Below are 25,238 nucleotides of genomic sequence, written 5' to 3' on the forward strand. Positions count from 1 at the left end.
TTTTTATCATCTTGAATGTCCTTCTAGAAAACCATCACCTACAAAAAAGTCTCAGAATCTAGATTTATTGGATAAAGTTGGGTCACCTGTATACTTCAAGATGAGTTGGTATGGCCAGGGAAATTCAAAGCTCTGATTGGCCAGGCCTATCTCATGTCCCTACCCTTGAACCTTGAGTGTATACGGTCAGCCTGCCAAAATGCAACTGAGATGGGACATGGGTGGTTCTGTAAGGAAAACACAGGTTCTCTAAGAGAGGAAGGGAGGGGGTTCAGTGCAGAGTGAAAGCAAACACCTACCTCAGTGATACTGTTAGGAAGGCTCCTTATTAGGAGACTAATCCTCAAAGATCAGGATTATCAGTTGTTTGTATAGTTAGGCAACCATTTCAGTCAGATTACAAAGTTTAATGATGTTCTGACTGTGTAAAACAGCAAAAACAATGTAAAGTTGGGTTTTTAAAATACTGAATTAAAATTCCAAGACAACAGTAATGTGCATTGGAGGGAAGAAAGTATAAATGGGAAATGGTCCAAGGTTCTTGAGTTACCCAAAATTAGAGTAAAATTCTAAATAACTTTATGTTGAGAAACTAATATGTATGTAGTAAATTTTAAGGTAACCACTAAAAGAGTGAAAACAGGAGAATTATAGAAGGGAAAAGTTAAATGTTTAAAAAAAATCAATTCAAGATAAAGTAAGGAAAGCAAGAAAATGAGATAGTAAAAACCTAAGTTAAAGTGGTATATTTTAACTATATTATTTATTGTACTGAAATAAAATAAAACAAATTATCTAGTTAATGGGCAAATGTTACCATAATATATTTTTTAAAAAATATTGTTATGAGGGACACATCTAAAATGTAAAGTTAAAAAAATTAAATAAAATAAAATGTAACAAGTCTGAAAATAAAAAGAGGAAAAAAAGATGTAAAAATATAAACCAAAAGAAAACCAGTGAAGATACAATGATTTTAGACAAAACAGATTTTAAGGTAAAACTCATTGTTGAAGATAGGTGAACTTATTTCAGAATAATGAAAGACTAAAATCACCACAACTACATAACATTTAAAATATTTGTGTACCTAATAACATCACCTCAAATATAAAAAACAAAACATGAAGCAACGATAAGGAGAAACTTGGCATTATGGGATATTTTAATATAGTTCTCTTGTTTGTGATCTGTTAGCCACATACTAGCCAAAGTGAGCAAAGCAGTTCTTGTGATTACTTGGAACGCTGTGGTAACTTCCCGTGTCGTTTAAGGAAAAGCTCAAATCCTGACTGTGCTCCAAAAGGCCTTTCCTGACGTGAGCTCCACTCCCCACCTTGGCCATATTTCTCACTATCCTTGTCACCTTTTTGCCCTACTTCAGCCCCCCCTCCGCCTGCTGTTTTCTGTCTCAGAGTCTGTACTCTGACTTTCCATCTGGAATGTTAAAGAATACACATGGGTCTTTTGCTCATTTCCTGCAAGTCTTCTCTCTCAAATTACCTTCTCACTCAAGTCCTTGGATACTTAATTTAAACTTTTACCTTTTCATTCTGACATATGATTTATTCCTTCCCTGCCTTACTGGTTAGGCTTTTTGGGTGTATTATTTATCTTCTGAAACCTGCAGTGGAATGTAAGTGCCAGGAGGATGGGAGATTTTTGTCTGTTTTGTCCTGTGATGTAGCTCCAGCCTTGGGGAGCGGGGCAGTAACTGGCATAGTGAATCTACTCCGTATTTCTTGAAGAGATAAACAGAATATAAAATTAGTGAACATATGTTCAATTTTAAACTCTAGAACAAAGCATTTGGACACAACTCAAGTGTACTTGAAGAATTTGTGTTCAGTTGAAAGCAGACTCTATTGCTGGTTAAATAACAATATCATATTAAAGCTACTTAGCAGAGACATAAATTACAGGATTTTGTTGAGAGGTGAATTTGGGTGTTAAGAATGAGAAGTTGGGGCCCGGCGCGGTGGCGCAAGTGGTTAAAGGTCCTCACCTTGCACGCCCAGGATCCCATATGGGCAACGGTTCTAATCCCGGCAGCCCCGCTTCCCTTCCAGCTCCCTGCCTGTGGCCTGGGAAAGCAGTCCAGGACGGCCCAAAGCTTTGGGAATCTGCACTCGCATGGGAGACCCGGAAGAGGCTCCTGGCTTCGGATCGGCATAGTATCGGCCCGTTGTGCTCACTTGGGGAGTGAATCATCAGACGGAAGATCTTCCTCTCTGTCTCTCCTCTCTGTATATCCGCCTTTCCAATGAAAAAATAATAATAAAAATAAATCTTTAAAAAAAGAATGAGAAGTTCAAAAGTGATAGTTTCAGTCACACCACAATTTTTACAGAGGCCTATGTTTTCAATTAGTGACTTCATCACCTTGCAGCATGTGATTAAATTTAGTCCATCTTAATAACTTTCCTTTTTCAAAATTTCTAAATTTTCTACATAAATCTATATTTATTTTTGAAATAAAGAAAGCATGTTTTGTTTTGTTTTGTTTATAGTTTTAAAAATTAATGCCTGAAGTCAAAGGAGAAAGCTGTAATTATTGACTGTTTTAAATGACAAATGAATTAATTGACCAACTGATAAACATGTTGAACATCCAGATTTCAGTATTTCTAAGTTAGAAAATCATAGATATTTCCTGTCACCTGTCTTCACACATTGCATGGCTCAGAGTAGACATTTAACAAATGTGTATTGAAAAGCATAATGCAACAGCTATAATGTGTTTCTTTTCTTTTCTCTTTTAAAAATGTATTTATCAGGGATCTGTTTATATCTACACTTTTGGAAAGGAGGCAAACCTAGATAAGATACTAGATGCTTGTGATGGGAATTTTCAGGCAGTTGACTTCATTACACCTGGAAACAAGCACTTCATGGTAAGGAATATTTTTTTTTCTGTGTGATACAATAGGATTTAAAAATGTGATGTTTCAGGATTTAAATCCTCAGGATCAGCTGGTATAGTGGGTTAAGCTTATGCTTGGAACATTCTCATCCCATATTGAGTGCTAATTCAAGTCCCAGATGTATCATTTCTAATCCAATTTCCTACAAATGTATCCTGAGAGATAATGAATGGCTAAAGTACTTGGACCTCCCACCACCCTCTGTAAGGCCTATATGGAATTTCTGGTTCCTTTAGCCTAGCCCAGCCCTGACTATTGCAGGCATTTTGGAAGTGAATCAGGGATGCAACCTTTATATCTCTCTTTCCCTTTATCTCTCTATCTCTATTTGTGTATGTGTGTTCTGTCATGATTATACATGTATGTGTGTTTTCTCTCTTTCAACTAGAAGGTAGTAAACATTTTATTCCTTACCCAGATATAATCTGGTAACATATACAAAATAAGAGAGTATGCCAACAATTCCCATCCTCGTTTCTACTCCCCAGTTAGAGTGACATCATCATGTTGTGACTTCATAGTATTGTCCTTGGGAATGGCCAAAGTTAGGGAGATCTTAGGAGCCATCCCTTTTGCATTTGTCACCCAAGCTTTGCAATCCAGTCCTTCAAGCGTATCAACACTCAGTAAACTAATAGTGTTTACCTCCTTTCAGAGGTACAGCAGCGCCTCCTAAGGATAAAAATGTGAACACTTGCCACATACAAAGCACTCAATATACAATTCCCTCTACATTTAGAAATGCATCTTTCTTTTTTGGTATCTCACATTTTGCCTTTTATTGATCCCAATAAACATATTTTCCATTTTTATACAGTTTATCAAAACTTCCATTAAGGTTTTGGGAGCGCTAGCAAATAATAGTATGTACAGACCAAGGAATAGGTGACATTTAAGGTTAGTTCCAATCCTGAAGCTCTGATTGTATGATTTTTCTTCCAAATGTTCTCAGAGTTGTTACAACTAGAAATTCTATACAAAAGTTTCATGTTTAACAATTGGAAATTGGACTTATTTTTTCCATCTTATCTATACCTTAGCGCTTAAGAAACAACTTAAATTTAACAATATTGTACTTTTGGTTTCCAGTACCTTTTGTAAGGCGCTAGAAAGTCATCACTCCCAAATCATCATAAGGAAAAAGCTAGACAAACTTGAAAATCGTAGATCTTAGATTTCTCAGAGGATTTAGTCACCGGGCAAACCACTGCCTCCAAAACTATTTCCTCTAATTAGAGAGACAGACAGGCAAACATAGGTCACAACCTACCCAGAGGGAAGCCCAGAGATGAAACTCCCATTAGAGCCAGCGTCAGGGGTTTTATAACACAGGGGGTTGTACATCTCAGGCCTGATTTAAGAAGTGCTTAGAGAAACCCAAATACATCAGTAGGCAAAACAAACACCAGAGGAAATTTTAACCTCTGCTACTTTTAGCTACTGCATACAGTAAACACAGCTTAACTCCTACCAGAGAAGCATGCAACATCATACTAAATCCTGTTTACCTCCATTGCTTATTGCATCATGTCTGGCTTTCAACAGAACACTGCCAGGGGAATAGGTATGTGGCTGTAGCACCCATTGGTGAGAGCCAGAATGGATGTTGACCAGTCAGTCTAGGCCTGCAGTGCCTGCCAGAGAGTGCCAGGACAGGAAACCAACTATATCAGTCTGGGCAGCAGCAGCAGGGAGTAAGCCTGATAGAAACTTGGAGAACTCCCCTATTGAACTGCAGTCCCCACTAGTGAGTACAAGAGCTGGGGGTAGGGACAAGCCAGACCAGGCTGGGTCAGTCCTCAGCACACACTGCCATGAGCAAAAGTCAGGACAGGGTGCAGACCAGGCCAGGTTGGACTACAACACCTGTCAGTTCACATGAGGGCTGGTGCTTACAGTGGGCCAGGCTGGCCTAGGTTGCTGCACCCACTGGGGAGAATTGGACGGTGGGCAGGCTGGGGTGAGCTAGTCTGCAGCACCTGCTGTCGAATGTCAAGACTGGGGACAGGCCATCTCAGATTGCACCACATCACCTACTGGCACATGTAACACCCAGAACTGGGAGCAGGTCTAGTAAGGGAACTTCCATGACCCTCTGCTGGGCTGTGCTTCTATTAGTGAACATGAGAGCTGGGGTTGAGGGCAGGACAGCTGTACCTACTGGCAAGAGAGAGAACCAGAATAGATGCAGGCCAGCTATGCTAGATCACAGCACCAATTGACAAATGCCAGGTCTTAGTGCAAGTCATGTCAGGTTGGACTGTTGTTCCACCTGGCAGGTACAAGAACTGGGACTGGAACATACCTGACAGGGGAACATAGGGCACTCCTGTGCTAGGTTGTACCTACCTCTGATGGGCACAAGAACGAGGGCTGGGGGGCAGGCCAGACTAGATAAGGTAGTGGCTCCTGTCAGCATACATGATGGCCAGGTCTGGGGATGGGTCGGCCAAGCTAAGCCGTAGCACCCATGTGTGTGCATGAGAACCAAATAGGATAAGGGCTGGGCTAGGCTATCACAGGGGCTGGCATGTGCAAAAACCTAGACTGGGGCTGGGGTCTGCTGGGCATTATTGAGGGTCACTCCCAACTAGGTTGCAGCACCCACTGACATGAGGACTGGGTCTGTGGCAGGCTGGCTGGGCTGGGTCATAACACCAGTCAGTACCCATGAGATAGAGGGCTGTACTTACGAGGCAGCTATATCCACCAGTGTGAATGTTGTCAGTACAGGTGACAGACCAAACCTGACCCTACACTGGCTAGCACGTACAAGATCAACTCTGACATCACCCCAAGTGAGTTCACCCTTGGTGGACTGTTTGGCTTGACTCAGATCATGGCCACTGGGAAAATCACAGGATGTGTGGTCCAGCCTTAGAACGCAGGTATCAGGACTGGGCCTGCTCAATTGTTGATGTCTGTGCAGTGGACAGCATGCCCAGATGCATCCTGGGGGACAGGACAGCCCTCTCATTTAGGCCAGTAGGGTGCATCAGCTGCCTCTTCACAGTGTAGAAAGCAGAACAGGTTGGACCAACTCTCCTGGCCAAGCTTTGCAGCATGTCCTTGGCTCTGTGGATGCATGAGAATGAACTTTGTCGAGCTTGGAAAGACTGTCTCCATCCTGTAGCAATGAAGTCAGCAAATTCTCAGAACTACCCAAACCATTCAAGTAATACCCTCAGAATATTCTCCATGTCGGGGTCTCTAAGGCATCATCAAATGACCATCATCCCTTCCCTGCTGTCCCTGGGTGCTGATGTAGTTTGACAACATGAAGTGCCCCACCCACTCCCCTGTGGTCACAAGAAGAAAAAAAACCTGAAACACGTGTCTCACCCACCTTCCTCCATGCCTGATCCTCCCCACCCTAATCAGAGGCCCCATGGACATGCATCCTTCACAGCTATGTAAACAATATCAGAAATAAAATTTAAAAGTAAAAGTAAAATGTGAAGGAGTAATACTGTCTCAGAATAACAAAACTATAAGAAATATATTGCCTGTACCTCCTTGCAAGGATGGTGAAGTCTTTCAGAGACATGGATCTGGCAGGCAAAAGATCAAAGACAGTAAGAACATAGTTGAATTGAACCTCAACACCAATCAACTATATCAAACTTATGTCTTTATAGTATTTCACCCATATTCTTATCAAGCTTATATTCGCAAAGTCAGATCATATTCTGGACCACAGAACACTTAAAATTTGAAAGAACAGAAATCATGCCATCATGCTTTCAGAACACACTGGAATTAACTTCGTTCTATTAGAAAAGTTGTAGGAAACTCAGAATACTCAGAGATTAAATCTCACACATCTAAACAACACATGTGTCAGAGAAGTCTGAGGAGATAATTATTTTTTTTTCACCAAAATGAAAATGAAATAAAATTCACTAAATTATCAAGATGTAGTAAAAGTAGTAAATGGAGAGAAATTTGTGGAATTGCATATTAAAACAGAAGGAAGTTCTTACCTCAAGAAAACAGGAAAAGATCAGCTTAACTACAAAGGATTCAAAAGAAAAGAAATGATGCAAATTACAGCAGACATTAATAAAACTGCAGATAGGAAATCAGTATAAAAAAATGAAACCAAAAGCTGTTTCTTACTAAAACATAAATCTCTAGCCAGACTGATTAAGGCAAAAGAAAAGATGGTAAATTTCCATTATCAGAAGTGAAAGAGGGTTCATTTTTACCCCATGGATGTTAAGTGGACAATTAAAAAATATTATGAACAATTTTGGGACAACACATCTGATAGCCTAGATGAAATAATACCTTGAAAGACATCTGCCAAAACTCAGATGAAAAGAATTAGATCACCTGATTGGATCTGCATCAGAGAAATTTAATCTATGATTAAGAACCTATCAAAACAAACCCAGGCTCAGATTGGTTCACTAGTAAAGTGTACTGGACATTTTCAGAAGAAATAATACTTCTTTACAATCTCTCCCAGAAAATTAAAGTGGATGAAGTACTTTCTACCTTGTTCTTTGAGGCCAGCATTACCCTAATCAACATGAGAAAAAAATAGTACAAAAAGGAAACAGAGGAGTCTCATTTCCCACCCAGAGCCTCGTTTTCCTGTTTTACAGACACTCACACCTTCTGGGGAAGTCTGTGTTTGGTGGATGGAGGAGTGTGTCTGTGCAAGCAAGATTTATCTGAATACCCCAGTAAGTATACCTGACAAAGGGAGTTTTCTTATTTAAGATGTAGCATTTTAATCCATTCTACCTTTTCCTGTCAGTCACGCGTGGAGACATGCTTTGTGAGCCCTATTGCATTTCTGTCCTGTGGATTTTGTGTCAGTCTGTGTGTGAAGTACAGGGCACAGCCCAGAGAGTGGAGTGTGATGTGCTAGATGAGTGTAGCAGAAAGGATAAGTTTTCCTGCCTTGGCAGTCATTTCCAAAATCCTAGTGGGTTTTATCTCACTGGTGCTGCAATTTTCATCATGGGTTGCTAGGGTGGTGGGGAGGGGTCTCTGGGAGTAGGGCTGCTGGACCATAGTTCCTCCTTGCCTTGATGAGGTGGGGACAGGGGGCCATGCCCCAGGGCCTTCAGGTTGTTAGCATCGTCTTCAATGTTGTTGTTGCCAAGGAAGTTGAACGAGTAATTAAAATTGTGTCCAATGATAGAGCTGTTTTCCTCAATCACCTTTAGGCATACCAGCATCCCAGTATCCAAAACATTTTTCAGTAGATAAATGCTAATTTAAAATATCATTAACATGCTATAAAAAATGTCCAAGAAATGCTAGGAATATATTTTAAGCTGCTTATTTTATTTTTCATTAATTTTGGTCCAATAATTCTTTAATCACATATATTATTGACATAATGATTGTTTCATCAATTAGGAGTCAAAAATGAATTCATGGTTTAAAAGTGGAAGAAATAATCTTAGAATAAAGTTCAAAAAGTCTTTAGTTTTCCATTATTCCAATGTTAGGGTCAAAGGTTCCCATGGCTGCCTATGCAATTGATTTGCTCACAAGTGTTGGGTTTATAATTTGAGCATCACACACTATTGTGCCTCTGCCCATCCTGCAGACTTTCCAAGTAAATTGTAGAATTCTTACATGCAGGAGACCAGGCTTAATTCTCAGGGGTATATTTTAAACAGGCAACATCTCTGGCCTGCTCTCCCTCCTCCTTCTCTGCTGCTGTGGGGACTGTGGATGGCTGCGTCCACTTCCTAAGCGTCCATGATGTAGAATCCCCCAAGGAGATTCACAAGGCCTTCCTGTCCGAGTCTTCTGTAGAGCACCTCACGTAAGTACCTCCTGTCAGGGGCTCCAGTGACGCCATCATTTATGTGAAGTTGTGCCTATTTCTGTTTGTTTGGGATTCTAATGTAATCACTCTTTTCAACTCTCAAAAAGTACAAAAAAAGTGGCAAGTTTGCTCTATCTGTCTCTGAAGGCAATTTCTTGATTCTCTTCCCAAAGACATTTAATCCACAAATAAGCAAAAAAGTAAGGACTTCCTTTTGTTTACACAAATAACCACCAAGAACGCGGGAGTCTGCCAGGTGCTGCTGCTATTGCTTGACCTTGAGGAGGTGCTCCTGTCACCTCTCCCTCACTCCCCAATGTTGGCTTCTCAACACCACACAGACAGGGAGTGGCACTTGTCACATGAGCCCAGGCAGCCGGGCTCCAGACACACTGTCCTTGCTGTTGCAAGGAGCAACCTAGAGATGATTCCCAAACTGCTTCCCATTTCTCTTTTTCACTGAATGGTGTATTTCACAGAACATTTGCTATCATTCTTTGTAGCTGCATAGCATTCTGCTATACAAGTAGGCTATCATCTTTTTTAAAAGTTTATCAACAGACATTGGGATTAGTTCAACTCTTTTGAGGCAGCGCTCAGTATGGAGGCACTGGATGTGGATGTTTTGTTTTGTTTTGTTTTGTTTTGTTTTGTTTTGTTTTGTTTTGTTTTGTTTTGAATTTGATAAGAGCTGACATTTGAGCCCTGCTTTGCAGCGTGAGGTGCACTGTAGCTCCCCGACAGTGATCCTTGAAACACTACTCTGATCAGGCATTCTGTATTTCCCTGTTAGATTAGGGGTCTGGTTCGCAAGGGCAAAGGCTGCTTTGCCTGAGTTGGCATCACTGGGGCTGAGCTTCCGCTCTCCCATATCTTGTTGTTTAGTTCTCTGGCCTCCAGCTAAGAGGAGGGGAGTGAGGGCCTCCCTTGATCCACTCCTTGCTCTTCATGTCATGCTATTATTAGTAATTATCCTTCCCAGATTTTTGTAATTTGCTTTCCTCACTTTTTTCTAATTTGATGAGGTTGTAGAAGCATCTCACTGTGTTATTCTCCCTCCTGCCAGGTACCAGGCTCAGAGGACCAAAGTGTCACTCTCATCATTAATTGGAAAACTGCTTACTGATTTTCACTTGCAACACCAAGAAGGCTCTGTTGACAGTTCCTCCCACTTGTGGTGAAACAGTTGCCCATCTGTCTATCTTTTCTGAATCTCCTTGACTGTGTTCTAAAAGGTTGCAAATTAGAAATGACTAGGCCTACAGTGGAGTGATTACACCTGCATGTGATCATTATCATACATCATTACCTGTGTGAGGTCACGTTTCTTGTACCAGGCCAGAGAGCATTAAAAGTCAAGCTGTAAGAATGGCTGGGTTGGGCTCGGCGCAGTGGCGCAAGTGGTTAAGGTCCTCGCCTTGCACGCCCGGGATCCCATATGGGCAACGGTTCTATCATGGCGGCCCCGGTTCCCATCCAGCTCCCAGCCTGTGGCCCGGGAAAGCAGTCGAGGACGGCCCAAAGCTTTGGGACCCTGCACCCATGTGGGAGACCCGGAAGAGGCTCCTGGCTTCGGATCGGCATAGTATCGGCCCGTTGTGCTCACTTGGGGAGTGAATCATCGGACGGAAGATCTTCCTCTCTGTCTCTCCTCTCTGTATATCCATCTTTCCAATAAAAAAATAATAAAAATAAATCTTTAAAAAAAAAAAAAGAATGGTTGGGTTGGGGCATATCTCCATGTTCATCCAGGGAACTTGTTTCCCATCTAATTGGTGCACCAAATAGTAGCTTTTCATCGGAATTCCTCTTTTCTAGCTATGACCAGCGGGGATTGTATCTGTTGATTGGAACATCTGAAGGAAACATCTTTGTTCTGAATGCCAGCCCCTCAAGCTCATTTCAAATCCTTGGTTTTACAGGTATGACAAAGGATTTTATTAAGTTTAAACTCTGACTACTATGAGTGTAAGGCTATAAAAATGGAGCTGTAGTTAAATAACTATTTGTATCATATTTCCAAAAAGGAAACATTTAAATAAATGTTAGAAGTTATTGAGAAGAATTTTCACATCATGTTTAGAGGTATTTGGAGCATGATTGTCATCTGTTTGGCGTGTAGTTGATGCTAAATAAATTTTCTTAAATCAGTTATTGAGTGGCTGAATAGCCCTAATGTTATTAAAAATAAAATTGAGGAGAAGTCTTTAAGCAGCATCTCTAATACATAATCATTTTTTCTCTGGATTTAAAACTGTTGAGCATTTTCTACGTATAAAATGCTGAACCCAGGTTTTCTGGGGGATGAAAAGATCCAGGTGACACTTTAGTAGATGAAGAACAAGCAGGGTACTATGTGGACTCAGAGAAAGAAGCAAATAATTCTGTCAGGTGTGAGGAGGGAAGAAAAGGGGAGGGAAATGTGACAGGGTCAAGGGGACTCACAGGTGTGGGAAAGCAGCTGTCTTGGGGATCATCTTGTTAACTGGGAAATACGTGAGGGCCGCACCTCAGCATTAGCCTACCTTGCTCAGACTCTTTCTGGAGGGGTGACTCCTCAGTCCCCTCCTTACACTGGCCCATCCTCACTTTTCTTCACTACCTCATTTTTGTTCATAACTTCAGTGTAAGATTTGGACCTCTTTTCTGTTTGCAACTTCTCCTCTCTTACTTTCTGGCCAATCAAATCTGTTTCAATGTGGAACATTAGAGTCTGTATCCACTGTGAGGTCAGCAACAGGCCAATCTAATTTACATGTTTAGCTTACCCATTTGGTCCCATCAAACATTTAGGCTTGCTTTTATTGTCTATTATTGTTATTATTAATTTGTAACTTATTTTACAAGATAGAGTGATGGGGGAAGGATGGAGATGGAGAAAAGCAGAAGGAGAGAGGGTGAGAGATCTCCTGTTCACTGATTTACTCCTCAAATGTCTGCAACAGCTACAGTGGTACTAGACTAGTCCTGTAAAAACCAAATCAGATCATGTCAGTTCCATCTCAAAACCTCTCACAATGTCTTCCATAGAGCAAATTCCAGACTTGCAGAATGATATTCAAGGCCCTTCATTATTCTCCAGACTTTACCGCGTAGTCATCTTCTGACACATGTTTCTTCCTGCTTTGTGCCACCTGACTTTTTACCACTCCGAGTGCCTCTGCTCTGACTTTTCTTTTCAGCTCAAATGCTAATAGCCTCTTCTGGAACCAATTTTGTCTCTGTCACTTGGTTTCAAGCTCACTTTAAATGTCCAGTAAATAAATTTGGATCAGAAGATTGAGTGATGTCTTAGTTGGGAAGTCAGAGACTGTTTAAAGTTATCCATAACCACTGGGTGTTTGTTTTCAGAGGTGGGCAAAGACATTTTACAGATCTCGACAGTGTCTCTGTTGGAAACAGAGAGAGTAACAGTGCTGGTGCTTTACCCACATCCAGAAACAGGAAGAAGCAGGTTGGAAATATTCTCGTTGCCTAGACCACTACCAGAAGGTAAGTTCTTCCCTGGTCCAGAGAAATCCTAGCTTTCTCTTGTTCTGTTTTCCATCTGGCGAAGGTATATGAAGAGGGAAAATGGTCATTTTTTTGTATAACTTTGCACAGTAAAACAGAGGTGTCTGTTGAGTAACTTGAAATATGAACTTTCTTCAGTGTCTTGTAACATGAATCTGCTTCATTATCAGAAACGAAAAGATCAGTTTACTTCAAATTGTCATTCTGTGATGTTTCTTGTTTCATAACCTTAAAAATATGTAAATTCAGATAGATGACAGTGTAGTTAGCCTCACTGATGAAATTACTAAGAAAATTTTTTTCTGGATATAAAGATATGAGGAAAAAGATTCTCTTTCTTTGTTTTAGACAAAGATATTTCTGAATAGTGTTTTTATGAACATAGGGAGTGTGAGAGCCAAAAACATCAAAATACTTTTATGTTTTAATTAAGAATCTCTGTACCATAATAACATTAATGATTATCTCTAAATTAGTTGAAAAAAAGACATTTTATTGTCAGTCATTTAATCCTTAAGTATTTCTAGTGCAAGTTGTATTCAATCATTTTTATTACCTAACAGCCTCTGCAATATTAATTGAGCATTAAAGATTCTTATTTTTCCTTCTCATAATTGTTCAGAATTATTTTTAAAAAGCAAAATCAACATGTAATATAAATGATCTCTTTTCTTCCCCAAATCTCATAGTGCTTGCAATCTGTGCTGATGAAAGAGGGAGGCTGAGAGATGAGTTCATCCACAAGAACCTGTATGAGCTGGAGCACTCTGTGTCCTCTGCAGTCTTGGAATTTCAAAGTAACCGAATACATGGCTTCTGTGACCAAGTGCCATACATCTGTAGCTATCTTCTTCCTAAGAAAGTATGCTAAAACTTGATCACTCTATCATTTATCTGGCAATTGCATTGACACGTGGCTTTATTTAGATGAGATCTTCTTGACTAACCGATAAGTTAACACATGACTTCGTTTGGTTAGCATACTTCTCTTGAATTTGCTCCACAATAGTATTATTTGAAATTGCATTTGAATAGCTTTACCCTCATATGCGACACATTTTGCTTGTCAGATAACAATATAGGCAACATGACATTAGTCTTGTGTCTTCAACAAAACAAAAAACTTAGCATTAGAAAATCAATTCAAGGGTGTCAGTTCATGTCCCAGCTGCTCTACTTCCAATCCCATTCCCTGCTTTTGGCCTGGGAAAGCAGTAGAAGATAGTTCACAGCTACAGGACCCTACACACATGGGAAACCCAGAAGAGGCTCCTGGAATAGGTTCCACTTTGGCCATTACAGCCATTTGGAGACTGAAACAGTGGATAGAAAGCCTTTCTGTCTCTCCTCTCTATAAATTTGCCTTTCCAATTAAAATAAATAATTTTTAAAAATCCAAATAAAAATAAGTAAATCTTAGGAAAAAAAGAAAATAAAATCTATGCCATAGGTGTCAAAGGCTATAGGGCATATGATTTTCAGTGTAACTTTGCATTTGAGATCTAAGCTAAATTGCATAAAATAAACTGCATTTCTTGCATCCTTTCATCATCTCTCTTCAAACTTCTCCCATGCTATTTCACAATTCTTAGTCCATTTTTCAAAAAGATTGATTCATTTATTTGAAAGGCCAAGATAGAAAAAATAAGAGAGAGATCAGTCATCCATCCACTGGTTCACTCCCCCAAATGGCTGCAACAGTCTGAGACCCAAGCCGGGAGCCAGAACTCCATCACAGTCTTGCACATGAGTGGCAGAGGCCCATGCACAAATGCTATCTTCCACAGCTTTCCCAGGCACATTACCAGAGAAATTGATCAGAAGGGGATCAGCCGGGGATCAAGAGATGCTAGCATCAGGCAGCAGCTAACCCATTGTGCCACATCTGGCCCCCAATTTTGTCACTTCTTATTGCCCACACTGGCCTGCTGCCCTCCTGCTTGCTACCCTCTGGTAATTAAGTATGATGCCTGTGTTCTAGCACTGAGAGTCAGTCTCCCTCTCCCTCTCTGTCTCCACACCTCTCTCTCACTGAATTCTTTGATCAAAGTCCTTTTCAACCAGAGTAGCCAGGAGACATAGAAATTCAGGTAAAGAAGAAATGCCATGTGACAAAGGGGACTCAAGAAAAGTTTTATGGAGGCAGCAACATTTCAGCTGGCCTTTGGAGAAGTCAGATTTTGACATGGAGAAACCTTGTGTGCAATCATGGGGTGCAGCACTGATGTGGGGGGAAGGTATGACTGGCAGAGGGGCAATGCAAACAACAGGAAGAACAAGCAGAGGCTAGGAGGCACAAATGCAGGAGATGCATAGGAGAAGTATTGGCTGTTTTACTTTGGGTTAAAGGTGAACATATAAGAAAAGAGATTAATAGGGAGAAAGATTGTCAGCACGGACTGGGATCCTTAATGACTGACATACAAAGAAAACTTTCTTTAGCAGACAGAAACAACCTCAGTTACAAAGAGGTGAGACACCATGTGCACACATGCGCTCACTTCGTTCTGCAGCAATTTATTTCTGATGGTGTGTGTGACTGTGATCTACCCATACTTATATATGTATGTCTGTATTCCCAAACGCACTGCTTACCAGATCTTTTCTATAATGTGTTCATTTTCTTTGATTGACAGGTTCATAATGATGTTTATGTTCTTAAACCATTCCAAAAAGTGCAAAGCAAGCATTATGGCCCCGGAATGCTTTTTCTGTCTTCACATGGACAATGGGTCATAACAATAGCTAAATGTGGCATTCTGTGCATCCGAGATGTTTATACTTTGGTAAATTCTTTATTTTTTTAATTATATCATGTGTACCTTGATCTCACGTATTGAAACACGTTTTAAGTGAATTAGATTGTTTTTTTTTTTTAACCACTGATGATTATAATGACTCTTAACAGTTTTCTGGTGTTCTTATGTGCCAAGGTTATAATCTCTAAGGAAAGAAGCTCCAAGCAGTGGGATAAAATCTGAAAATAAAAGAGCCCTGGGCAGGATCTCTTGAAAGAGCTCCAGCTCAGCCCTGTCCTCAATTAGTGTCTCTTGAAAATTCAGTGGGATTTACTTAGCTTCAGGTGTGCATCTGTGAGGCTGGGGAGGAGCATTGTGCCCCCCCACCCCTGCCTGCTGTGGGATTCTAATGAGGGCCGGAGAATGAATGGGACATAGCTTTGAAAATGGCAACTCACTGTGCAAGCCTGCCATTGCTGAGTTGCTGCCTACCGCCCCTCACCGCAACGTACCACTACCACTACTGTTGTTCTCTTGTCCAGAGACCTCTAAGAAAGTAAAATCTTAACTCCTCCCCCAAAGGGAGCGATCCCTTGTACTTGTCAGCTGGAAACTTTTACCCCAGATGCCTGAAGCATTGCAATCCCCCACATGACATCTTCCCCTTGGGCCCCTAGTTGGGCATATCTTACCCCTTTTTGCTGACTTCTAGGAGAAAATATTGGAATGCATTTTGAGAAGAGCAGCAAGGTGGTCTAGTGGCTAGCCTTGAATGCGCTGGGATCCCGGCAGCCCGCTTCCTATCCAGCTCACTGCTTGTGGCCTGGGAAAGCAGTCAAGGACGGCCCAAAGCCTTGGGATCTTGCTCCCAAGTGGGAGTCCTAGAGGAAGTTCTGGCTTCTGGCTTGGGATCAGTGCAGCACCAACCATTGCGGCAGTCACTTGGGGAGTGAATCATCAGACAGAATATCATCCTCTCTGTGTCTCCTCCTCTCTGTATATCTGACTTTGTAATAAAAATAAATAAATCTATAAAAAAAGAAAAGAAAAGCAATATTCCAATTTGGGAAATATCTGGAATTCCTTAGCAATAACTCTTACATTAATAATTTTGCAAACTTAGTCGCATTGTTATTCAAATGAGTGGTAGTATACAGTACAACTGAGAGTAGCCATGATATGACACGATGTCAGACTTATTCTGGGTGATTCTGTTGTCTGTGCTTGTATGAAAAATGCCTCATACATAAGAGTCTTCATAAAAGCATAAACAGTTTTATTTATGGTACATAAACAGTACATAAATTATATATAAAATGTTATGTAGCTGAAATACAGAATAAGGAAATCTTTATGTAATATGTGGAAATAACCTCAAGATATATTTATTGTTAAGCAGAAAGAAACATGCATAATATATGTATTATGCTAACATTTGTGTAATAAAACTTATACTGATATAAAAATTCATTTACATATACATAAAAACTGAAAGGATGTTAAAAATGGTAATGACATTGATTGCCTTTAGGAGACAGTAGGAGATTTTCAGTTTCCCCTTTTCTGCTTTTTAGTTTCTAACAATTTGCATATACTGCATACTCAAAAGGTTTTTAATTTTTTTAAAAAGATTTGTTTCATTTTTATTGCAAAGTCAGATATACAGAGAGGAGGAGAGACTCACTCCCCAAGCAGCTGCAGTGTTCGGAGCTGAGCCAATCTGAAGCCAGTAGCCTCTTCCGGGTCTCCCACGTGGGTGCAGGGTCCCAAGACTTTGGGCCATCCTCAACTGCTTTGCTTGGCCACAAGCAGGGAGCTGGATGCGAAGCAGGGCTGCCAGGATTAGAACCGGTACCATATGGTATCTCGGCACATGCAAGGCACGGACTTTAGCTGTTAGGCCACCACACTGGGCCCTCAAAAGGTTTTTAAAAGGCATTATTCTTGAGAACCAGTGTGACACAGACATTCTAATGTTTGGCCCAGAATACTTGAAGGTACCCAGATTCACCATCTCTGCTTGCTCAGGACCACTCTATTCTGTAAGCCTTCAGCAAGCCCATTCACTTCTTCACATCTGGTTCCCTGTTATAAGTTGTTGATAACAATCGCTCTTCTTGCATAGCACACAGATATCGGAGGAGGATACATTGGTATTGGTGAATGTCATTTGAATCAGAGATTTTAAGTGCTGGTACCACCAAGGTAGGGTTATTTCCAGACCAACTGGAATGCTCCTTGCAAATAGAAGATTCATCCACAAAAAACGTCCATGTGAACCCAAATTAAAAGTTGTGTGGTAAAACAGCAGTTGTAATTTCTCCATTTCTTCCCTAAAACCATTCAGGAAACATTTGCTCGATGTCGGAGTCATTCTCACCAAGGTCATGGAATTCAATCAATGAGGATTTCAATAGATGGACAAAGCATCCTGGTGAATGGGAAAGATGATGGCACGCTTGTCTTCCTCAAATGGAAGTAGGTATAAAGCACATAGTAATCAACCCCTTGAGGCACAATATCTAAAAATATAATCAATTTTGCACTGACTTAAATACAGTAAGATGGGTGTATCAACAAAGATGGCCTTTGACAAGAGAGTTGATTATACTCTCAGATCCCAGAAATAAAGGATATACCACGCTGTGAAGGCCACACAGAAACATTCCTGAGGCTGGAGGATGGGGGAAATGTAGGAGAGAGCTTTTATGGTGTATGTAAGAAGGACTGGCAGTTTGAATGGCTTCACTGGGTTCTTGTGCACAGGGGCTGCTCCTTATTGTCTGGTACTAGGCCCTGGAGTTGCTAGGACAAGGAAAGGCTGGCCCTGCCTGTGAACCCCAGCAGTAAAGGTGACAGAGGCATGGCCTCTGGGTTAGTTGGTTTGTGTGTGAAAGATGTACTCTAGGGAGAGTTATTTATCCTGTCTAGAAATTGTCAGTCCTGGAGGAGTGCCACCCCTTAGGACCACTGACCCCAGATATCAAAGCAGCAAACTACACAATGTACAGAAGTAGAGTTAATATGGGGGTGGTCATTTCTACCTTACTCAACATCCATTGAAGCACCCTAAGGAATGAAGGTACATCTAAGCATGAAATAATTACCCAAGCTCCTATGTATCCTTAAGAAACCATACATGTACACACACATTTACTTCTCTAATTAGATTTTGCTTAGATGGTGCTAAATTATTTAGACTTAGATTAAAGTTAAAATTCTAAGTAAACAGACTATGTTCCACATGTGTAGATGGTGACCAAGGAGGTCCAAAGCAAGAAGATAACACAGAAAAGATAGACTGAACTTTAAGTCTTGTCTCATCTGATCTGCCAAAAGGCATCAGTCATCAATATGCAGTTCATTTTGGCCAAAATTGTATTTCCTGGTGCCTCCTGTGATGAAAGCACCAGTAAAAACATGGTCTTTCTTGGTAACATTGAGGAAATATGAAGTAGTACAGATTTTGTATGATGGCAATTTTAATAGCCACTTCTTCCAAAGACTCATTTGAAGACTTCTTCATCATCATACTTAGAACTCTGAGTAAAATATTAGCACTGGAAGGGCTAATGTGTTGTTTTACAGTCCATGAACAGGTAGCGTCTCATGCAGAAGCAAACAAGTGCTGAAGCCATACTTACAAACCAGGGGCATTGCATCAGTAATTACCTGAACTGAGTCAGAGCAAAACTGGTGTGAAACCTTGGTCATGGGCTTGTAAGCATGTGATAACCCCGCTGTCATCCATAGCAGTATTACTCAGGGTGGGGTTTGCTGCACTGCACCCCAGACTTTGTGAATCAGCATATCTGTGGGTGGGACCAAGGAATCTGTTTTGGCAAAGCTCTCCTGGTGAGACTGAGGTGCCTAAAGTTTGAAGCGCCCTGATGTGTTGGATGCAAGGAATGCTGCCCTCCCTATCAGGGCTGGGCCATGAGGGCAAAGTTGATCATGTGATCATGTATATGAAGCAGAGCAGAGCCAGGTCCAGGCCTTGGTCTCAGGCCACTACAGTAACTTGTATACTCACTTACTAGGTGGAAACCTAGGACGAATCAGGAAAGGGAGTGGGGACAGTGTGAGAAGGTCACCCTGGGACAGTTAGGAGGCTTATGTCCCAGGGGCTGTGAATAGGTTCTCTCAGTGGAGTCCTAATAATGACAAGACACCATGGGGAGTTGTCTACATGTGCCTTTATGTAGAGATGATTAGATAACTGGAAATGTTCATGCTAAATGTAATTTTTTTATTTTGATTTTTTTAGCCTATGTATTTTCCTTTTTATTAATACAGGCGATTTGGAGGAAACTTAGCCACTGACACTGCTGAGTATTTCCAGCAATTATTCAGTTCTCTGAGTAGCACCATGGAGGAGGAGAATGATTATTTATTAAATCAACAAAGAGTTTCTATAGACATGGAACACGAATCTGAACACACAGTTGAGTTTCAACATAGCCATACTTGCTTTGTTTTCTTTTCTCCATTAATCAAGTTTAAAGATATTTAGTAATATTTCTCTTTATCCATGTATTTTACAATTTTCTAAAGGAGTGTATGCTGTATTTGAAAGAAAATACTTACTCTTTCTCAAAGGCATCACAAATGTTACAATTCAAGTTTCATTTAATCATAGTACAAGATCCAGGCTTGCCTGAACAAAAGAAAGCATCTTCTACCAACATAAGTAGTTAGTCAGACAGGTCTGCTATACCTTCCTATCTCTTACATTATTTAGGAGGTGTCTGGATAGACAAACTTGTAAAGTGCCAGGGGAGGGCACAGTGCCACAGCCTAATGACTAAATCTTTGCCTTGCATGCACCAGGATCCCGTATGGGTGCTGATTTGTCTCCGGGCTGTTCCACTTCCCATGCAGCTCCCTGCCTGTGGCCTGGGAAAGCAGTAGAGGATGGCCCAAAGCCTTGGGACCCTATACCCTCACAGGAGATCTGGTTCCTGGCTTTGGATTGGCTCAGCTCTGCTGTTGCAGCTACTTGGGGAGTGAACCAGCGAACAGAAGATCTTTCTCTCTGTCTCTGTCTCTCTGTAGATATGTCTTTCCAAAAATAAAATGAAATAAAATAAGGAGCCAGAGGAACAATTCAAGGCAGCAGAGGGGCCTGGAAGTGGGCAGCCAGTGAGGTTATAGAAGAAGTAGGAGAGTGTGAGATCCTGAGCTCTTCCCAAACATTTTGCTGTAAAGGGGAGAATAGAGTTAGCGTGGTCATTAAAGGTTAATATTGTGGTGAGTCTGGAGTGTAAAATGACTGATGCTAGATACTAAGTCATATTTAGTTACTTTTGGGAAACAAAGATTCAGTAGAAGGGAAATGTGAATGATATAGAGGCAGATGGGATTGGAAAGAGTAAAGATCTCAAGAAGGAGGCAGAGGGTCACCACTTGCAATGCTAATGTCCTGTCTCAGAGCGCCAGTTGGAGTCCCAGCTGCTCTGCTTCTGATCTAGCTCTCTGCTAATGCACTAGGAAAGCAGATGAGAACCCAGTATTTGGGACCCTAAAATGCATGTTGGAGATCAGTGAATGGAAGATCTCTCTCTCAAATGATTAAGGGAGGGAAGGAAGAAAGGAAAGGAGGAAGGGAGGGAGAAAAGTATTTGGGGGATTAGAATCCTCTAAGCACAGATATGGGGCATACCATGACAGGCAGGAGCACTGAGTCCCAGGGCAAGAGTGCTTTATGTGGCGTGACCTATCTAATCATGTCTGCTCTCTCTGTGGCTTTCTCAGACAACTACATAGTAGCAGTTAGATTTATACAAAGTATTTCAGTGGTGTTATTTCATGTATACTTTATATTATTTGTCTTTGGAGATATTTTTATTTCTGTTATAAAGACAGACTGGTAGTAACAAAGCATTGTTTTAGGGAAGTCAATGTTTGATATTATTTTTTAAATATAACAAATGCAAAAGGATTGCAAGCAGGTAAATGTAGGGTGGGAAGAAAAGATCTGGATTAATTTTAAATTTAAGAAATGTCTTCTTCCAAGGTATCTCAGAGTAAGTCAAGCATGGACACGTTGTCACAAGAGGAATTAGACATACCAAATGATGTGAAGAAAATTCCCTGGATACAACAAAAAACACAAGAGGTAGCTATAAGACACGGGGTGGACAATGTTTTGTAGATGTAACAGGTAGACTCATTTTCTGTGGAAGGCTATTGGGAAGTTAAAATGAAGAAAGAAGCATTACTTTTATAAGCATTTATAAAACATTGGCTTTATAAATGGCAACAGTTTCAAGTTGCCTCAGTGGTCATTTTCATAGTGACAGTAAGGTTTAAAAAAGCAGTAGTGGTGCTTTATGTACAACCTTTATATTATTCTTTTCTAGAGAAGTGGTATATATATGTTCATTTGTGTATTAATCATCCATCTATCATTTCTTCTTTTTCTTTCTATCATTTCTTTTAAGTAATATACTTTTTCTATTTCAGGCCATCAAAAAAGAGGTTAAGTTGTTTTCCCAGAAAAGAAAAGAGATAAAAACAAGAATCAGAGCACTTGCTAAAACTGTAAGTGTTGTGATACTAACACATATTTTTTGAACTTCATTTTCTTCTATGCAAAATGTCCTTAACCCAATATTTTGTTCTTAAGGCAATGTTAATTTTTGCTATATTTTCTTTTTATTAACGCGTGCCTATACCTCTTGTATCCCGTTATTTTCAACTTTCTTCTGTCCTAGAAAGAGTAGACACTTGGATTAGTTTTTATAAATCCTAAGATATTTTAATAAGTGAGTTTAGACACATTTGTTATCAGTATTTATCTACATTGACTGTCATTTTATTTTGGATTTTCTTTTTTTAAAACTTATTTATTTGGAAATCAAAATGAGAGAGAGAGAAATCTTTCATCTGCTGGCTCACTTCCCAGATGACTTTAATAGACAGAGCTGGGCAAATCTGGACCCAAAAGCCAGGAGCTTCTTCTGGGCCTCTGGGTAGTAGGGACCCACGTTCTTGGGCTATCTTCAGCTTCTGTCCCTGATATAGCAGTAAGCTGGATCAGAAATGGAGTGCAGATATGGAATGCTGGCCCCATAGACTGTGACATTACTTGTTGCACCACAGTGCTGTACCTGGATTTTATATTTTATCTTATTTATAGTTATTTCTTTCTTCCTCTTTGATTATATGCTTTTTGTTATTGTCCTGTTTTTTGTTTAGGTTTGTTTTGTTTTATTTTTAATTGGAAGGCAGATTTACAGAGAGGAGAGACAGAAAGATCTATCCTCTGGTTACTCCCTAAAGGGCTACAATGTTCAGAGCTGAGCTAATCCAAAGGCAGGAGCCAGGAGCTTCTTTTGGTCTCCCATGTGGGTGCAGGGACTCAAGGCTTTGGGCCATCTTCCACTGCTTTTCCAGTTCACAAGCAGGGAGCTGAATTGGAAGAGGAGCAGCTGGGACACAACTGGTACCCATATGAGATCCCAGCGTTTACAGGAGGAGGATTAGGCAAATGGCCATCGCACCAGGCTCCTGCCTTTTTTTTTTTTTTTTAAATTTTGGAATCATGATTCCATTTCTTTTTTTCTTTTTTTTCTTTTTTGTTTTTTATGATTCTATTTCTATATCTCAAATTCTAATCTACGTGTTTTATTTTGGGGTTTTACAACATTGCCTGGTGCTTTCCTTCCCAATGCTCCAGAGCTCAGCAGAACTAAACATCACCTGGGATTTGGTTGCAAATGCAGAATCTTGCCTCCATCCTAGGTTATTCAGATCATAATTTGCTCTTTAAGAAGCCCAGGTGGGGCCCAGCACAGTGGCCTAGCAGCTAAAGTCCTCGCCTCGAATGCACCGGGATCCCATACGGGCACCGGTTCTAATCCCTGTGGCTCCACTTCCCATCCAGCTCCCTGCTTGTGGCCTGGGAAAGGAGTCGAGGATGGCCCAAAGCTTTGGGACCCTGCAGTTCCTGGTTCCTGGCTTCGGATTGGCGCAGCACCAGCTGTTGCGGCTCACTTGGGAAGTGAATCATCGGATGGAAGATCTTCCCCTCTGTCTCTCTTCTCTGTATATCTGACTTTGTAATAAAAAATAAATTAATTTAAAAAAAAGCCCAGGCTTAGAGCGAATTATACCATATTGACCCCCAGTAAGACACAGACCCCAATGGGCTTCTGTTGTTTCATCTCCCTCTGCCTCATCCTTCCCCAGTTGATGTCATTTGGACTTGTAAATATAAATATTATTTAAGCAGTTAAGTCTTCCCACCTCCCTTTCCTCTGGCTTACACCCACTATTATCAACGCTTTCAGAAAGAGTGAGTACTGGTGAACTTTGTTAGCCCCTAGGTATCTATAAACAAGTGCTCTGTTTTGGCCTTATACTTGATTAAGGCTTTGATGAGCTTAGAAGTGAAGATTTGATTCAAGGCGATTGTTCCCTTCCAGATGCTGATCCAAAGCTATCTGCATGTGGGGTCTGCTGTCAGTCTGGGTCTACTGTCTCTGTTATATGCATTTGCTCTTCAGAAATATTTAGGATTCATCTGTGAGATTTCTGTTTCTGTTCCTAGAGACAGTCCTGCTCAACACTTGTTTCTGCCCTCTACAACTTGAGTTATTGTGTTTTCATTATGTTTTTATAAATTGTCATTTCTTTGAACATTGTGATTTTTCATCCTCTACTTCTGAATCCATATGAGTTGAAGAAATTTCTAGATAAGTCTTTCCAGTCTCTCAACTTTGGCTTCCCACTTTCCATCTTTATCCTTTTGGTTTCACCAGGAAAATTCTCAGCTCTTACAGATCACTGATTTAGCATCATGGTATCCATTTTACTGTTCAACCCATCTACTAACTTTTATTTGTTGTTTCAAAGACTAAACTATTCTTATGGAAAATTCAAATTTATATAAAGTGGCAAAAATAATAAAATTGTGAATCTAATGATCCACGTTGTTCCAGTCATATTCCCACCTACAAGCCCCTCCTCTGATTGTGCTGAAGTAATTTCCATACACCCTTTTACCTTTAATTGTTTAGTATGCATTTCTAAACTGCAAAGACTTTTAAACTTTTTAACTATGATACCATTAGTAATCTAAAATATCAACAATTTTTAACATTGTTTAATGAAGGGTTGAACTTATATATTTTTATTGTTTCTATTACAAATGAGTTTTTCAGGGTTAAACTTTTAAAGTTTCAATAGTTACAATAAGCCCATAACCCGATTTCTTTGCACAGCAGTACATTTAAGTAAACAAAATGTCTGTTTTCATTGATTTTCCTCTAAAGAGACTAAGGAAACTACCGTTTTAAAATTTAATCCTTCCCCATCCTTTTCTGTGTTGATTCAGATTCAAGATATGATGGAAGAAAATGAACAAGTAGATGATATTGCAAAATTAGACCAATATGAATTTGGCCTGGATCTTGAGGAATTGGAAAGGCTTCATGATGAAAATGAGGAAGAAGTGGCAAAGGTACAGAGAAATCCGATTCAACCATAAAATTATTGTGAAAGAAGTAAAGAAAAAAATAGGACAGCAATTTTCCTCAAACCATGTAAATATAACAAAAACTTCCAAGAAAACAGTGAGTAGAGCAAACTTAGGTGCATGTGAATGTAATGAGTCAGGCTATCCTTGAATTTGGGTTAAGATGGCAGCAGAGCATCTAGGCAAGCCATGTCCCTAAATGCTTTAAATCATCTTTTAAATTACCTATAATCTCTATTATAATGTAAATGCCAGGATTTGTGGTTTAGAAAATAGTGGCAAGAGAACCTGGCGCAGTAGCCTAGTGGCTAAAACTTCACCTTGCATACACCAGGATCCCATATCAACTCCAGTTCATGTCCTGGCTGATCCACTTTCCATCCAGTTCCTGGCTTGTGGCCTGAGAAAGCAGTAGAGGATGGCCCAAAGCCTTGGGACCCTGTACCCGCATGGGAGACTCGGAGGAAGTTCCTGGCTCCTGGCTCCTGGCTTCAGATCAGCTCAGATCCAGTCATTGCGACTGCTTAGGGAGTGAACGAATGGATGGAAGATCCTTCTCTCAGTCTCTCCTTCTCTCTGCAAATCTGGCTTTCCAATAAAAAATAAACACATCTTTTTTTTTTTTTAAAGAAAAAGAAGAAAGGAATGACAAGAAAAAAGAAGCCTGTACATATTCAGTACAGACACAATATTTTTCAGATAGTTTTAAATTCTTATTTGTTTGAACCCATGTATGTGGCATCTGTGTACAGGGAGGCCCACTGGGAGACGTGGGAGATGTACTTCTG

General features: G+C 40.4%; 1 protein-coding gene across 1 annotated transcript in view; it reads left to right on the top strand.

Moving 5' to 3' along the window:
- The window catches only part of CFAP43 (cilia and flagella associated protein 43), a 79,642-nt gene that overhangs the window by 25,240 nt on the left and 29,164 nt on the right, over positions 1-25,238 (top strand). The window contains exons 9-20 of the mRNA XM_040992159.1: positions 2,778-2,894; positions 7,535-7,615; positions 8,567-8,715; positions 10,537-10,640; positions 12,070-12,210; positions 12,921-13,093; positions 14,868-15,017; positions 17,317-17,447; positions 19,266-19,418; positions 20,997-21,087; positions 21,435-21,512; positions 24,310-24,435. Of these exons, the coding sequence (XP_040848093.1) occupies positions 2,778-2,894; positions 7,535-7,615; positions 8,567-8,715; positions 10,537-10,640; positions 12,070-12,210; positions 12,921-13,093; positions 14,868-15,017; positions 17,317-17,447; positions 19,266-19,418; positions 20,997-21,087; positions 21,435-21,512; positions 24,310-24,435 (1,494 nt within the window). The remainder of the gene's footprint in view (positions 1-2,777; positions 2,895-7,534; positions 7,616-8,566; positions 8,716-10,536; positions 10,641-12,069; positions 12,211-12,920; positions 13,094-14,867; positions 15,018-17,316; positions 17,448-19,265; positions 19,419-20,996; positions 21,088-21,434; positions 21,513-24,309; positions 24,436-25,238) is intronic.

This window comes from Ochotona curzoniae, unplaced genomic scaffold, assembly GCF_017591425.1.
Source record: "Ochotona curzoniae isolate NIBS_2020 unplaced genomic scaffold, NIBS_Ocur_1.0 contig_66, whole genome shotgun sequence".
In the NCBI taxonomy this organism is placed as follows: Eukaryota; Metazoa; Chordata; class Mammalia; order Lagomorpha; family Ochotonidae; genus Ochotona; species Ochotona curzoniae.